Below are 16277 nucleotides of genomic sequence, written 5' to 3'. Positions count from 1 at the left end.
TGCAGACAGCTAAGATCCTGCATTGCTATGGCTATGGTGTAGGCTGGCAGCTACAGCTCAGATTTGACCCCTAGCCTGGGAAAATCCATATGCTGCGAGTGCAGCCCTAAAAAGACAAAAGACCAAAAAAAAAAAAGAAAGAAAAAGAAATACATCAGGGGTTTTTTTGGAAGCTCTTCCTGGTCTTTTATGCCCACTCAATCATATACATGCTAGTCTACAAAGGCAAAACATAAACCTGGTGTTCAAGGCCCCTGGGGCTACTCTGCCCAACTTCATGCCCATGGTCTCACTGCCTTTGTTTCTCTACAGTGTTGAATCTCAATTGTAATCTTCAGTTTTCTCCAGATGTGAAGCTCAGAGGTGCAGTTCCAACAGTGGCACTCTGTTTCCCCACTGCAGACACTGGCTTAGTTTATTCTTTAAGCTTCTGGACCGCCCATCAGCTCCACCTGCATCCCGCCTCCCAGTCTACCTCCACAGAACATAGTCTGTCCCCAGCCACTCCATGGGCGTCTCAATGCATGCGCTTACTCAGGACAGTTGATCCAGGCTTCAAAGCTTTACAAACATACCAGTCAAAGTTGAATGAGCTGCAAAACACATCTGGTATAACTCAACAGGTTGATCTGCCTTTATGGAGTTAGGTGATACTGGATAAGTCAATGCCACAAATGTCTCCCAAAGACACTTAATTGTAACAAAAGTAACATCGGTTATTTTCTCTGGTTACTAGACTCATAAGCCCATCTACCTTGTAAGAGTACTCTAACCCATGATTTTTCCTTCTAGATTCTACATTGTCCCAAGGGCAAGATTAAAGCATCCAATTCCTCTTCTTAATAGGTACTCATCATGTTCTGATTCACTAACAGCCAAATAAGAGAAAATCTGTTAAAATGTTTAAATGAACCACATGATTTGAAAGACTATAAATCTAATGAGTAACAGATTTATAAAAAAAATATTTAGGATTGGTTGTATTTGAACAATGAACCCATAAATTAGTAGAAATGTAAAAGTTTATTGTTAAATTCATACATTTATAGGAATGATCTGTCCAAAGTAAAAAAAATTAAAAATCCAGCATTAATTTAAAGTAGAAATATATAATATAAATTAGGCTACCACCTATCATATTTTTTTTGTGTGCTTGTTATGAAATATGTCCACAGTTGTTTCATGACATGGTCTTAAATCAAAATCACAATATCCAAGGGAAAAACGACCCTAAGAAGAGAAGAAAAGAGATTTTTTTTTTAACAAAAAGGACCAAAACCATTTTGTTAAAATAGAAAGAGTGCTATATACTCACCCATCAGACTTTATCCTACCTGCGGTTTCTTAAAATAATCAAGTCCCCTTCCGATTTTAATCATCCATCCATTGTTGAATCTATTGAAATTAATAAATAGTGTTACATTGCAGACATTTAAGTCAGATAATTATCATAGCTATGTTAAGTGTATGAAGTGTACAGCTAAATGTTCCCCTAAAAAATACAATCACTTCTTCCAGTGGTCCACGTTGAATCAAACCTGGGGTTACCTATGGGCTGTGTCTATCATGAAACAAAACATCCACAGAAACCATCAGGTGATTTAATTAGCAGATATAAAGAGTTTAACAATGAAATGAAACCTTCCTCTTGAAATTCATCTTGCTGACAAAACTTCCCTCTTCTCCTAACAAGTGGCTTCCAAGTGTACTTAGAGTGTTTGGTGTTTCAGGGGTCCCCCTGTCTCAAGGTGGGGCACGTAGGCCGGGGGAGCCCTGGCAGATGTGACACAGTGCACTATCATGCCTACTAGAGTATGTAATAGACCATGAGAGGTAAAACCAAATTAAATAAATATTAGCATGAGTAGAAAGGAAACTCCCCCAATGCCATAACACATGTATAGTTAAATAGACAGAAAAGTACTCCTCTTCTCACGTGACAGAGGACATGTAAATTCTGTTCCATTAGGAAATATGAAACTCACATACAGGTCAAAATAAACCAGACTTTTTTTTTTTTCCTCAAAAGTGAAACAATACTGGAGTTCCCAATGTGGCTCAGTGGGTCAAGAACCCAAATGCAGCAGCTTGGATGGGTGCAAAGGTGTGGGCTTGATCCCTGGCCCAGTACAGTGGTTAAAGGATCCCATGTTGTGGCAGCTGTGGCGTGGGTCACAGCTGTAGCTCAGATTCCATTCCACAGGCCAAGGGTGTGGCCATAAAAAAAAAAAAAAAGGGGGGGGGACAAGATACTAAAATAGAGCTTTATTTAAATTTTCAATATTTGAATGCACTATTGTGTGCAATTATATAAAACTTATGAAAAATAAAAATAAGCATTTTCTCAAGTGCATAAAAATTAAAATATTTCTATATACTAACCTAATTTCTCGGTCATGTATTGAAGAAGAATATTCTAAATCCAACAGCACTCCATGATTCCTGAGTGACTCTTTTATTTCTTGCAGGCCACTACTTTGCTGCTCTTTCCCAATGCCCTGTTAATAGGAAAAATACAATTTTCTGCCTCAGTTGTTAACATTTTAAATTATTCCTAAGCTATGCACTGTGTATCACAGGTGAATTAAAATGGAAAGATTCTACACTAGTTTCATCATTCACTATCTCAAAGAAGCAACCAAAGAATAAGAAGTACTTTAAGGGAGTTCCTGTCATGGCTCAATGGAAACGAATCTGCCTGGCATCCATGAGGATTCGGGTTTGATCCCTGGCCTCGCTCAGTGGGTTAAGGATCCAGAATTGCCATGAGCTTCCATATGCCTTGCGTGCAGCCCCAAAAAGCCAAAAAAAAAAGGAGTAGTTTAAGAGCAATTGCTTTTATCAAAATAATTGTGTTTTTTTTCTAACATGAACATAACACAACTCTGTCCTGTCTCCTAAGATGTATTTTAGTAATGCTATTTAGTTATTCAGATAAGGCTTCCTTCTTCTCAAATTAATCCTAGAAATATGAATTCTTTAGAAGCATTCGTACTCAAATCAAAATCAAGATGGAGATAAGAGAAATTGTCAAGAGTGCGTACAGTGTGATTGCCTCAGGGAACATCCAAGAAACTAAACTGACAAAACAATGAAGAAGAGAGTTTGGCAAAGTGGCCAAATGCCAAGGTACAACATACTTAAATCAACAGCATTTTCGCCAAGGTGAGGTATGCCTATTGTTAGATACTCAGTCCATTCACAAGGAAACAGCTCTAGCTGAAGCATTACATCCAGGTGTGCCTTGCTCAAACTACATCCTCTAACTGAGCAAAGTTCATGCAGTTAATAAAGAGTAAAGGCTTTCAGATACCTACTTCCTCGGAAGAGGTGAGAAGATGAATCGTTTTCACTTTACATGGTCTCTTAACAAGCATCTCACAAAAGCGAAGAAAGTTATACAGCTGAAAGATATTAGGATGGGTTATTACTACCTCTACATGTTCAATAAAAACACTTCATTATATTTGAGTACATTTCACCTACCTGATGAGTATGTCTAATATAAGGGTCTTCTATCCAAACTTCTGTAACTGTTTCACTCAGGTATTCTTGAAAAAGTGACTCGTAACTGAAACCTGTGGCATTTTCTTCTATTTTAATTTGCTTGTGATACTTTCCAGCTACAAAACACAAGCTTCAATAATAAAACGAGTGACTACATATTTTCTTTGTATACATATTATATTTACATACAGTGATAAATCAGGATCAGATACAAATTATTTTTTTTTTAACTCATGCACTCAGCAAACCTTTTCCAATGCCTACTCTTGTCTTTACCAGGCACATGGCAAGATGCTACATGCCCAAAGACAAATAAGGCAAGCCATTCTATTACAGATCTCTGCCTCCATGGAGGCCAGGCAAGTGGGAATGTCTAGAGATTTCTTAGTACAGTTTCTTGAGCTGAATCCTATAGGCCAGGCATTTTATTCAAGAGAGAACCATATATATAAAGATATCTAGTATTCCAGTCACCATGAGAAGAACCACAAACCATTTGCCAGCCATCTGGTCCTCCTCTTGAGAGTTAAGTCTTTTTATGTCTTGCAATTTAATAAAGTGAAAAACATATAAATACAACATAAGACAGAGTTTAGAAGTCTTAGAACTTGTAGAACATGTTTTAAGCAGAAGTGTATATAGTACTTCTCAATAACACAAGCCAAAGACTAGAATGCTATAGAGAGGATTAGTAGGTCCATTGTTTTTGTTCATTCAAAATGAATAATTAATAAGTTATCAAAGACCTTTAAGGTTTTTTGAAAAATATAACCTTTAATGGTAGTTCCTAATTCATAAGGTGGTAGCACTTTTAAGCTCTGTTTGAAAACCAGTACCCTGGACTCTTTCTTCTATTTCCATAGACAGAATATTACCAATTACGCATCAACTTTCAAGCCATGCTAGTCACACTGGTTAATTTAACCCAATGTATTCAAACCACAGTGCTGATGGTACTATATTCATCAATATTCTGGAGGGAAATTTCATCATAGATTTCAATTTGAGATGAAGGAAACAATTTTATTTCCTCTCAACAGAGGAGCTCAGTGGGCAGAGCCAGGATGTGGGATGGCGCAGAATACCAGGAAGAGGTGAGGAGAGCACAGTAGCAAAGAACAGCTGAGGGCTGGAGGCACTGGCTTTTTGAGAGCAATAGTGCCTTTGGCTCTAGAAAGCAGCAGCTGTGTAGTTCCCTTTGTGTCTCAGCAGTTAACGAACCCGAGTGGTATCCATGAGGACATAGGTTCAATCCTTGGCCTCGCTCAGTGAGTTAAGGATCCAGCATTGCCGTGAGCTGTGCTGTAGGTGGAAGATATGGCTTGCATCCTGTGTTGCTGTGGCTGTGGTGTAGGCCAGCAGGTGTAGCTCCAGTTGGACCCCTAGCCTGGGAACCTCCATATGCTGAGAGTGTGGCCCTAAAAAAGGAAAAAAAAAGAAAGGGGCAACTGAACTTCAGGCAAAGGTGGCAGTGGTCATTTGCGTATAGATCCTTGTCAACTGCATACTCACAAGCAGAGACTAAGTATGAATAGGGAACCCTACCTCCTGCATTTCTCATCATTGGAAATACCAAACAGGACACATGAAATGTTTTGTTTCATGACAAAAATCTCAAAGAAGTCCTAAGTCCTCTGAGGTTCTTGAGCTACTTTAATATTTTGGTCATTTCATAAATGGAAATACAACTAAAATACAGGATTTACATTCAGTACTCCTCTGTAGTATTACTTAAATGGGAATCCACACATAAGCTTCAAGGAGATTGATGAATTCCTTAAAATGGCATGCCAAGTTCTGCAGTAGTATAGCTGCCATCAGATTCTCAGAGGGTATCTGACACCCACCTTTCCCAGGCCAGGAAAAAGAAAAAAAAAAAAAAAAGGCTAAGAACAGCACATGCACCAGCAAGTGGAAATGCAGAGCAGATCTGCAAGCTCCCAGGATAAATGGTCCAGACCACACACAGCTTCAAAGGGCACAGGCAGAAACACGCGGTGAAATGGGCTTTGCCACAAGAGATGCCACACACTCTCCAAACAGCCTCTTTACCTTCTTTTTCTTGATCCAAGTGTTTCTTTATGTTTTCTGCTCTATCCATATACTCAGAAATTCTTTTTCTGAGAGTACATCTCTTTGTTTCGTCTTTGGTGCCTACAAATTAAAAAATAGACTCTCAATTTCCAAAACAGGTTTACTATTTGGCACATGCATTATTTCCTGTTTCCTGAGTTTTCCTCAGATTTCCTATCCTTCAGCATGGTTTGCCTTTGTCTAAAATACACAAATAATAGGCCTGAATTTAGCTTGATCATACAGGACCTTCAACTTTGCACTGAGCATCTGAAGGAGCTGCTGGGGACCCCAAATCTGGGAAAGCAACAGAGGTGGCTTATTACTGAGTCTCAGCCCTAAAATGTCATAATTACTAATAAGTCTAAAATCTTAGCATAGTCAAAAGATGGCAAACAATATCCTTCCACAAAAACAGCTTTTCTTCCAGACTTCTCCTTTATTATAGTTTATGCTCAATAATTTTCCCAGCCACTCCAAAAATGGAAGTTATTGTTTAATATACATTAGCAATAAAATCTGACCACAAGCCCCACCTACAATCAGTCACCAAATCACTTCTGATTCTTTTTTTTTTTTTTCTTTTTCCCTTGTGGCCATGCCTGCGGCATATAGAAGTTCCTGGGCTGGGGGTCGAATCAGAGCTGCAGTTGCCTACACCACAGCCATAGCCAATGCCAGATCCAAGCCACCTCTGTGACCTATGCTGCGGCTGCTGGCAATAGCAGATCTTAACCCACTGAGCAAGGTCAGGGATCCAACCTGCATCCTCTGGACACTATGTTGGGTTTTTAACCTGCTGAGCCACAACGGGAACTCCTTTCCTTCCTCGTTTTAAATAGTGCTTTTATTTTCCATTATAATTTCACTTTTAAACTATTTTAAAAACCTTTTATTTTGAATTAATTTTGTTTATGGAAAAGTCACAAAAATAGCACAGAACCCCTTCACTTGATTCCCCTAATATTAACCTATCACACAACCATGGTATAATTATCAGAATAAATAAATTAACAACAGTATTAGCTCATCTATAAACCTTATTTGTAGTTCACCAATTTTCCCACTAAACAAAGTTTGTTTTCTGGTCCAGGATCCTACATACTATTTAGTTATGCTTCTTTAGTCTCCTCCAATCTGTAATAGTTCCTTGAGAGTCTCTCTGCTTTTTATGACCTTGACATTGAAGAGGAGTAAGTGGTCAGTTATTTTGCAGGATGTCTCTCATTTTGGGCTGTTGATGTTTTCTCATGATTAGACTGAGGCTATGCATCTTTTAGTGAGGCAATCACAGAAGTGTACCCTTCTCAGTGGGTACATGAAGTCGATGTGTCCTATTACTGGTGACATTAACTTTGATCACTTTGGTTAAGGTAGCTCTCTGTTCATGGATTTCTCCACTGTAAATTCACTGTTTTCTCTTTTAAATGGAACCACTATCTCGTGAGACGATATCCTATTTCTCTTCATTCTTTCCATCCACTAATTTTAGTATTAGGTCTTTGCCTGCAACAATTACTACTGCAGTGTTTGTCAAATAGCGATTTTCTATTTCCAGCATTCCTATTTAGTAATTGAAATTCCACTGTAGGGAAGAGCTGACTCTTCTTTGCCATCTACTTCATTATTCAACTACGCATTTGTATCAATGTGGCCTCATGGATACTTCTTTTATTCTATGGGTTGTCACCCAACACTATCATCATGTTCTTGCTCAAACCCTAGCAGCGTTGGCTTTGAGAGCTCCTTCTGTTGGCTCCTGTGTCTGATATGCCCCCTCATTGAGCATTTTCTTCCTTTCTGGGGCAAAATGTTGTATTTTTCCTGCCCCAGCCCTGGACCCACCCATTTCTCCAAGAAGCTTTGGTTCTTTTTATTGGAGAGTGATATCAAGAAATCACATTTGGAGTTCCCATTGTGGTGCAGCGGAAATAAGTCTGACTAGTATCCATGTGGATGCGGGTTCAATCCTTGGCCTCACTCAATGGGTTAAGGATCCGGCATTGCTATGAGCTATGGTGCAGGTCAAACACACGGCTTGGATCCCGTGTTGCTGTGGCTGTGGCATAGGCTGGCAGCTACAGCTCTGATTCAGTCCCTAGCCTGGGAACTTTCATATGCTGCGGGTGTGAGACTAAAAAGCAAAAAAACAAAACAAAGAAAAAAATCATATTCTGGGTGCTAAGTGTGCTCACTGTTACCTGGGGAATCTTATCACTACCTCTAGACCCTTTCAGTCAATGCAGCTAGAAAGTATATGGAGGTTTACACACACCCCTCTGTTTCTGTGTCTGTCCATCTGTATCTATATTAAAAACCATGAATTCATGCTGATAACTCTGATCCCACAGGGTTCATGCTAGTCTTCTCCTTTCCTTATCTGTAACCTCTTTCATCATCCACAGTATATTACCAGCCTGTTCAAGCCTAGGATAGACATAAAATAGTTTCAGAATTCCTAATCCAGACTGTTGGGAGAAAAAAATTTACCAACTAAAATACAATGTTTGTATACTATTCAGTTTGTCTTTAACCTACAGAATCTAGCCAAAATCTTTTTTTCTCAAGATGACCTATTTTCTTCCCCTCTCCCGTAGGTATGACGATTGAATAACTCAGAGAAGTTCTTCACGCCCCCTCATCTTGCTGCCCGACTCCTAGGTCCCCCTTTTTACTGCTTTCCCACCTACCGCACATTGGGTAATTAATTTCATCAGTGTAGGGTTTTATCCTTCCTGTGTTTCTTTTGAACAAGTGAACAGACACATGAATAACTTCTCCTATCTTTGTCTTTACCTGAAAGCTAGCCTCTTATAGCTACTCTTTGTACTTTTCACTAAACAATATATCCTGGTAATCACTCCATATCACTTCCTAAAGATCTTCCTCATCCTTTTTTTTTTTGTGTGTGGGGGGGTGCGAAACCCGTGGCATATGGAGGTTCCCAGACTAGGGGTCCAATTGGAGCTACAGCTGCTGGCCTGCACCACAGCCACAGCAACAGGGGATCTGAGCAATGTCTGCGACCTACACCACGGTGCAGCTCACGGCAACACCAGATCCTTAACCCACTGAGCAAGGCCAGGGATTGAACCCACAACCTCATGGTTCCTAGTCTGATTCATTTTCCCTGTGCCACAATGGGAATTCCCTTTCCTCATCCTTTATAGCAGGACCATCTTCCATTGTGTGGCCATACCATGGTTTGTGCAAGCACCCTCCTACCCAGGGGCATTCAAGTTGTTTCCAACATTTTGTTGACATCCATATAACTACTGAAATCTTTCAGGTTCTTCTACTGCCAACATTAATATCATGTAGACTCCCCCTTTCTCATGCCTATACTGTGGTAACCTAAAAAAATCCTAATGTATTCACAAAGCTGTGAAGAATCCTAAGGCGATATGAGAACTCACACTTTTCCACTTGGTTGATATATATTCCTCTAAACTCAAACACTATGAACTGTCTTTCTGTCAGGATTAGGCTTTTTTTTTTTTTTTAATTTTTAGGTTTATATTTGCTATTTATTTTTATTTTACTTTATTTATTTATTTTTTGCTTTTTTTTTTAGGGCTGCATCTGTGGCATATGGAGGTTCCCAGGCTAGGGATCAAATCAGAGCTACAGTTGCCAGCCTACACCACAGCCACAGCAACACAAGATCTGAGCCATGTCTGTGACCTACAGCACAACTCACGGCAATGCTGGATCCTTAACCCACTGAGCTAGGCCAGGCTTCAAACCCAAATCCTCATGGATACTAGTCAGATTCATTTCTGCTGTACCACAACAGGAACTCCAGGATTAAGCATTCTATGGTCTCTTTACAAAGAGATAGTAGGAAGAGCAGTTAATGGCAAAGCCTCTGGAGTCAGGCCATTTCAGTTCCACATCTGCTTTGCCACTTTTTGCTGTGTGACCTTGGCCAGTTGTTCAACCTCTCTGCATCCTCATCTGTAACCTGGAAAGAGTAACAGGACCTTAGAGAGTGGTGGAGATGATGAATTATGAAAGAGACCAGCATGTAGGACATAATAAACGTTGTCAATATCATTATCATCTATGTAATTTTTCTTTTTTGTCTTTTTAGAGCCGCATGCACGGCATAGGGGTTGAATCCGAGCTACAGCTACTTGGCTACACCACAGCCACAGCAGTGCCAGATCTGAGCTGTATCTATGACCTACACCAGAGCTCATGTCAACGCCAGATCCTTATCCCACTGAGTGAGGCCAGGGGTCGAAGCTGTGTCCTCATGGATGCTAGTCAGATTCGTTTCCGCTGAGCCACGACAGGAACTCCTATGTAATTTTTTCTCTACATTTCCCTCTTGGCTTCCTTTAGGACCACATTTTAGCTAACATCTCTTTCTTACACTCTGCTGTTACTTTGCTACTTCCTATAAAGATACTCTACTTTCCCTATCCTCGATAAATACAGTACTTCTTTCTTAAACATCATTCTTGCTCAGAGTCTGACACCGTAGACCACTCTTCAAACAGGCCTTGGTTTTCCAGGCTTGAAATCATACACTCATCTTCGATTCCCACTGGAACCTCACTCCCGCATCTAGTCATGTGCCCATGGCAGCAACTCAAAATCCACACTGTCCCCTCCTTTTCCTAATACAGCATCACCCCCCCCGGTTCATTCAGGCCCTTATCACCATCTCTCACTGGGATTCCTGCAGGAGCTCCTTAAATGGTCTGCTTGACTTCAGTCTCTTCAAGGTAATGTCTCTTCTACATTCTTACCATATTCACTCATTTATTCAATAAATATGTACTGAGAACATACAACATGCCAAGCATTGTTCTAAGCACTGGAGTCACAGCAGCTAATTCTTCCCTATCATTCAAGTGGGAGGAAAGACAAAAATGAATTAGTAAAACATGTATGTTAGGTTATGGTAAGTGCTATTACATAAAATAAAGCAAGGAGTAAGGATAAGGGAGTTCTGGGATGGGGACTGTAATTTTACACTGGAGGTCAGGGAATAGCCTCACAAACAGGGTGATAATTGTGTAAAGACCTGAAAGAGGAGAGGGAGTATGCTATGCAAATACCTGGGAGAAAAGCATATTCCTAAGAGAGATAAACCCTAAAATGAACCCTGAAATGCAACTTTAATTACATTATTCCTTTTTAAAAACTTTAAATGGTTTCTCCTTGTCAAGAGAATGAGTTAAAAGCTCCTGGATGTCTAGGCCATCCACAGTGTGCTCCAAGCACCAGTGTCTCTTTTAAACTTTACCTCCGGACAGATCAACCACACAGAAAATCAATAAGGAAACACAGGCACTGAATGATACATTAAACCAGATGGACTTAATAGATATTTATAGGACATTTCATCCAAAAGCAAAAGAATACACATTCTTCTCAAGTGCACATGGATTCTCTAAAACTGATCACATCCTGGGCTACAGATCCAACCTCGGTAACTTTAAGAAAACTGAAATCATATCAAGCATCTTCTCTGACCACAACACCATACGACTGGAAATCAACAAGAAAAAAACTGCAAAAAACACAAACACGTGGAGACTCAACAACATGCTACTAAACAACCAATGGATCACTGAAGAAATCAGAGGAAATTAAGAAATACCCAGCAGCAAATGACAACAAAGATACAACATTCCAAAACCTATGGGATGCAGCAGAAGCTGTTCTAAGAGGAAAGTTTATAGCACTACAAGCCCACCTCAGGAAACAAGAAAAAGCTCAAATAAACAAGCTAACTTTACATCAAAAGCAGCTTGAGAGAGAAGAACAGACAAGACCTAAAGTTAGTAGAAGGAAAGAAATCATAAAGGTCAGAGCAGAAATCAATGAAATAGAAGCAAAGAAAACCATAGAAGAGATCAATGAAACGAAAAGGTGGTTCTTTGAAAAGATCAACAAATTGATAAACCCTTAGCCAGACTTATCAAGCAAAAAAGAGAGAGGACTCAAATCAATAAAATTAGAAATGAGAAAGGAGAAGTAACAATGGACATCACAGAAATACAAAGGATCATAAGAGACTACTACATGCAACTATATGCCAATAACATGGAAAACCTAGAAGAAATGGACAAATTCTTAGAAAGTACAATCTTCCAAGACTAAACCAAGATGAAATAGAAAAGATGAATGGACCCATCACAAGAACTGAAATTGAAACCGTGATTTAAAAACTTCCAACAAACAAAAGTCCAGGACCAGATGGCTTCACAGGTGAATTCTATCAAACACTTAGATAAGAGTTTACACCTATCCTTCAGAAACTATTTCAAAAAATTGCAGAGTAAGGGATACTCCCAAACTCATTCTACGAGGCCACCATCACCCTGATACCAAAACCAGAAAAAGACACCACAAAAAAAGAAAACTACAGGCCAATTTCCTTGATGAACATCGATGCAAAAATCTCAACAAAATACTAGCAAACCACGTCCAACAACACATCAACAGGATTATACATCATGATCAAGTGGGATTTATCCCAGGGATGCAAAGGTTCTTCAATACCCACAAATCCATCAGTGTGATACACCACATTAACAAACTGAAGAACAAAAACCATATGATCCTCTCAATGGACGTGGAAAAGGCCTTTGACAAAGTCCAACGCCCATTTCTGATAAAAACCCTTCAGAAAGTGAGCATAACAGGAATCTACCTCAACATGATAAAGGCCATATATGACAAAACCACAGAACATCATTCTCAATGGTGAAGAGCTGAAAGAATTCCCGCTGAGATCAGCAACAAGACAAGGATGTCCACTCTCACCACTACTCTTCAACATAGTTTTGGAAGTCCTAGCCATGGCAATCAGAGAAGTAAAAGAAATCAAAGGAATCCAAATTGGAAAGGAAGAAGTGAAACTATCACTATTTGCAGATGACATGATACTATGCATAGAGAATCCTAAAGACTCTACCAGAAAACTGTTAGAGCTCACCCATGAATTTGGCAAAGTCACAGGATACAAGATTAATACACAGAAATCGATGGCATTTCTATACACTAACAATGAAAGAGCAGAAAAAGAAATTAGGGAAGTAATCCCGTTTACCATCGCATCCAAAAGAATAAAGTACCTAGGAGTAAACCTACCTAAAGAGACAAAAGACCTGTATTCTGAAAACTATAATCCACTGATGAAAGAAATCAAAGATGACACAAATAGATGGAAAGATATACCATGCTCATGGATTGGAAGAGTTAATATTATCAAAATGACTATACTACCTAAGGCAATCTACAGATTCAATGCAATCCCTATCAAATTACCAAGGACATTTTTCACAGAACTTGAATGAAATATTTTAAAGTTTGTTTGGAAGCACAAAAGACCCAGAATAGTCAAAGACATCCTGAACAAGAAAAATGGAGCTGGAGGAATCAGGCTCCCAGACTTCAGACCATACTATAAAGCAAAAATCATCAAAACCATATGGTACTGGCACAAAGGCAGAAATATAGATCAGTGCAACAGGGTAGAACGCCCAGAATTCAACCCACACACCTATAGCCAACTCATCTATGACAAAGGAGGCATGAATATACAATGGAGAAAGGACAGCTTGTTCAATAAGTGGTGCTGGGAAAACTGGACAGCCACATGGAAAAGAATGAAATTAGAACACTCCCTAACACCATACACAAAAATAAACTCAAAATGGATTAAAGACCTACATATAAGACCAGACACTATAAAACTCTTAGAGGAAAACATAGGCCAAACACTCTCAGACATAAATGACAGCAACATCTTCTCAGATCCACCTCTTAGAGTATGGACAATAAAAAGAAAAATAAACAAATGGGACCTAATCATACTTCAGTTTCTGCACAGCAAAGGAAACCCTAAACAACACAAAAAGACAACCCACAGAATGGGAGAAAATCTTTGCAAGTGAATCGACTGACAAGGGATTCATCTCCAAAATTTATAAACACCTTCTGCAGCTCCATACCAAAAAAACAAACAACCCCATCAAAAAATGGGCAGAAGATCTAAACAGACAGTTCTCCAAAGAAGACATACGGATGGCCGAGAAACACATGAAAAGATGTTCAACATCACTCATTATTAGAGAAATGCAAATCAAAACCACTCTGAGATACCACCTTACATCAGCCAGAATGGCCAGCATCCAAAAGTCTACAAACAATAAATGCTGGAGAGGGTGTGGAGAAAAAGGAACTCTAGTACACTGTTGGTGGGATTGTAAATTGGTGCAACCACTGTGGAAAGCAGTATGGAGATTCCTCAGAAAGCTAAACACAGAACTAACATTTGAGCCAGCAATCCCACTCCTGGGCATCTATCTAGAGAAAACCAGGACTCGCAAAGACACATGTACTCCAGTGTTCACTGCAGCACTATTTACAATAGCCAAGACATGGAAACAACCTAAATGTCCATTGAAAGAGGAGTGGATCAAGAAGATGTGGCACATATACACAATGGAATATTACTCAGCCATTAAAAAGAACGAAATACCAGCATTTTTTGCAATATGGATGGACCTAGAAACTATCATGCTAAGTGAAGTCAGCCGTACAATGAGATACCAACATCAAATACTTTCACTGACATGTGGAATCTGAAAAAAGGATGGACTGAACTTCTTTGCAGAACAGATGCTGACTCACAGACATTGAAAAACTTATGGCCTCCGGAGGAGACAGTTCAGGGGGTGGGGGGATGTGCTTGGGCTGTGGGATGGAAATCCTGTGAAATCAGATTGTTATGATCATTATACAACTACAGATGTGATAAATTCATTTGAGTAATTTAAAAATAAATAAATAAATAAATAAATAAAATTTAAAAAAAATAATAAACTTTACCTCCTGCTCTTCCTCTATAGACATAACACCAAACCAAACCAAACCACTTATTTGGTAATACAGCACAGACAGCATTTGAACACTTTCAGCTGAGTGTCTGAAATTCCACTTCTTCTTCAAAGCCCCTCTCAAAAGTCACCTCCACCTTTTCCACCCCCAAATGACCTTTAACCGTTTAAATACTCATTGCATTTGTCTACATCGCTCCCTACATGCTCCCTGCACTATCAGAGTTATTTGCATTTATACCCTAATCTGCAAGATCACATCACTGTCTCTGTAACTGCTATGGTATCAGTGGACCACACACAGTGGCAGAACTGTGATTCTCCTGCCTCAGATTCCAACTCTGTTCATCATCTCTCCTTTTGGGGGGGGGGGGGTCAGTAGAGCAGAGTCTTTAAAGCCTTTGGTTCCAATTGTGACTCTACCAACAGTGACAGAACTGCAAAGTGAGCTTCCCTCACCCACCCCCAAAAGGGTAGGATCTCAGTTCCCAGACTAGGGATCAAACCCAGGCCCCCAAAGTGAAAGTATCGAATCCTAACCACTAGACCACCAGGGAATTCCTGCCACTTTAGTTTTTATGCTGCAGTGAGAATAACATCATCTCCTACCTCTGAGGGTAAGACTGCCTGGCACTCAGCACTCATAAATATGACAGTTACTTTCACTGTTACGGTCATCATCATTATCAAAGGGTCCCTGTCCAAAGTGGAGCTTTATAGTTCTGAGAAAAGCACCTAACCTTGAAGAGCAGTCTCTACTGTCTCAAAGCTTCTGAAACACATCAGAAGCACTCAGGCTAAGAGGCACAAAGGGGAAATCTTAGGCCAGACTGGGAGCTCTGGGGGGTGGGGAGCAGGAGCTGGTCTTAGTTTAAAACATAATTTCTGGGTATTTACTATGGGCCAGGGGTTGTGCTGAGTGTTAAGGGTTATTTGGGATCTTCTCAACATGGAATAACTATGTAACAAAGTATTAACTGTCTCCTCTGACAACCTGAAACATTTCTCACACCAAATTTCAGTACACCCATTTCTCCTCAAAAAAAAATTTTTTTTTTACTTTTAATGAAAATGTTTACTGAGAAAAGAAAAAGGGTGTAACTATCACCTAGATTTAAAAATTGTTAGCATTTTGTCATATTTGTTTTAACTTTCTTTTAAAGTAAAAATCAATCCAGACAGCATAATTCTTCCCCAAACACTTCCAGCCTGCATCTCTAAAATTAAGAACAAAATTTGAAAAATACCACATTGCCTAACAAAGTTAATAATGTTAACATCCCCAATCCATATTCAAACTTTCCAAATTGATCCTAAAACGTCTTCTATAGTTTGTTCAAACCCAAGTTCTATCAAGGCTTATCTATTACATTTGGTTATGTCTCTTAAAATTCTAGAATAGTAACCCCCCCTTTTACTGACGACATCAATCTATTAAAGATATTAAAGAAACCAGTCCATCAGCAAATACCCCACCAAATGTATTTGCTGATTCCTCGCGGGGCACAGGAATGCTTTTAACTTTCACTCCCACCCAGACACAGTGGGATGCAGCTCCTTTTCCCGGTCCTCCCTACCCGGCTCATTGCTCACCTTTCAGAACCTGCAGGAGCAGGTCAATCCCCTCCTGGTAACACACCAGAGCTTGTGGATACCGTGACTCGGACTCTAGTTCCAACGCCCGCTTTATCACAGTGACTGCAGCTGCACTCCCAGCCTCTGGTCCCAGCCCCGACTTCGCCATAATTCCGGAAACTTACCTCCACTTCAAGCCAGGCTGGGGTGGGTGGAGTCTGCAGCACTCTGGGGAGTGGTCACGAGATGCCAGTGCGCCTG

At 39.8% G+C, this 16277-nt stretch overlaps 1 protein-coding gene and 1 long non-coding RNA gene across 3 annotated transcripts in view; one reads left to right on the top strand and one right to left on the bottom strand.

The window, feature by feature from the left end:
- Positions 1 to 952, top strand: part of LOC125127823 (uncharacterized) — a 28581-nt gene extending 27629 nt beyond the window's left edge. The window contains exon 5 of the long non-coding RNA XR_007135072.1: positions 793 to 952. This is a non-coding gene — a long non-coding RNA (uncharacterized LOC125127823). The remainder of the gene's footprint in view (positions 1 to 792) is intronic.
- A 52-nt stretch (positions 953 to 1004) lies between these two features.
- MITD1 (microtubule interacting and trafficking domain containing 1) lies at positions 1005 to 16263 on the bottom strand. 2 transcript variants are annotated; one of them, XM_047781454.1, is made up of 7 exons: positions 16202 to 16263; positions 5560 to 5661; positions 3487 to 3623; positions 3318 to 3404; positions 2383 to 2498; positions 1335 to 1395; positions 1005 to 1230 (listed from the first exon to the last, which is right to left on the bottom strand). In XM_047781454.1, exons 2-7 carry the CDS (start codon positions 5606 to 5608, stop codon positions 1135 to 1137), a joined length of 546 nt encoding a protein of 181 aa, XP_047637410.1. In that variant the 5' UTR covers positions 5609 to 5661; positions 16202 to 16263; the 3' UTR covers positions 1005 to 1134. The 2 variants fall into 2 exon arrangements, with proteins under 2 accessions (XP_047637410.1, XP_047637409.1); XM_047781453.1 differs by having other exon boundaries at positions 16035 to 16259.
- Positions 16264 to 16277: the final 14 nt, after the last annotated feature.

This window comes from Phacochoerus africanus, chromosome 5, assembly GCF_016906955.1.
Source record: "Phacochoerus africanus isolate WHEZ1 chromosome 5, ROS_Pafr_v1, whole genome shotgun sequence".
Classification (NCBI taxonomy): Eukaryota; Metazoa; Chordata; class Mammalia; order Artiodactyla; family Suidae; genus Phacochoerus; species Phacochoerus africanus.
Note: the sequence above shows the minus strand (reverse complement) of the source record. Positions and strands in the feature narration are given on the sequence as shown.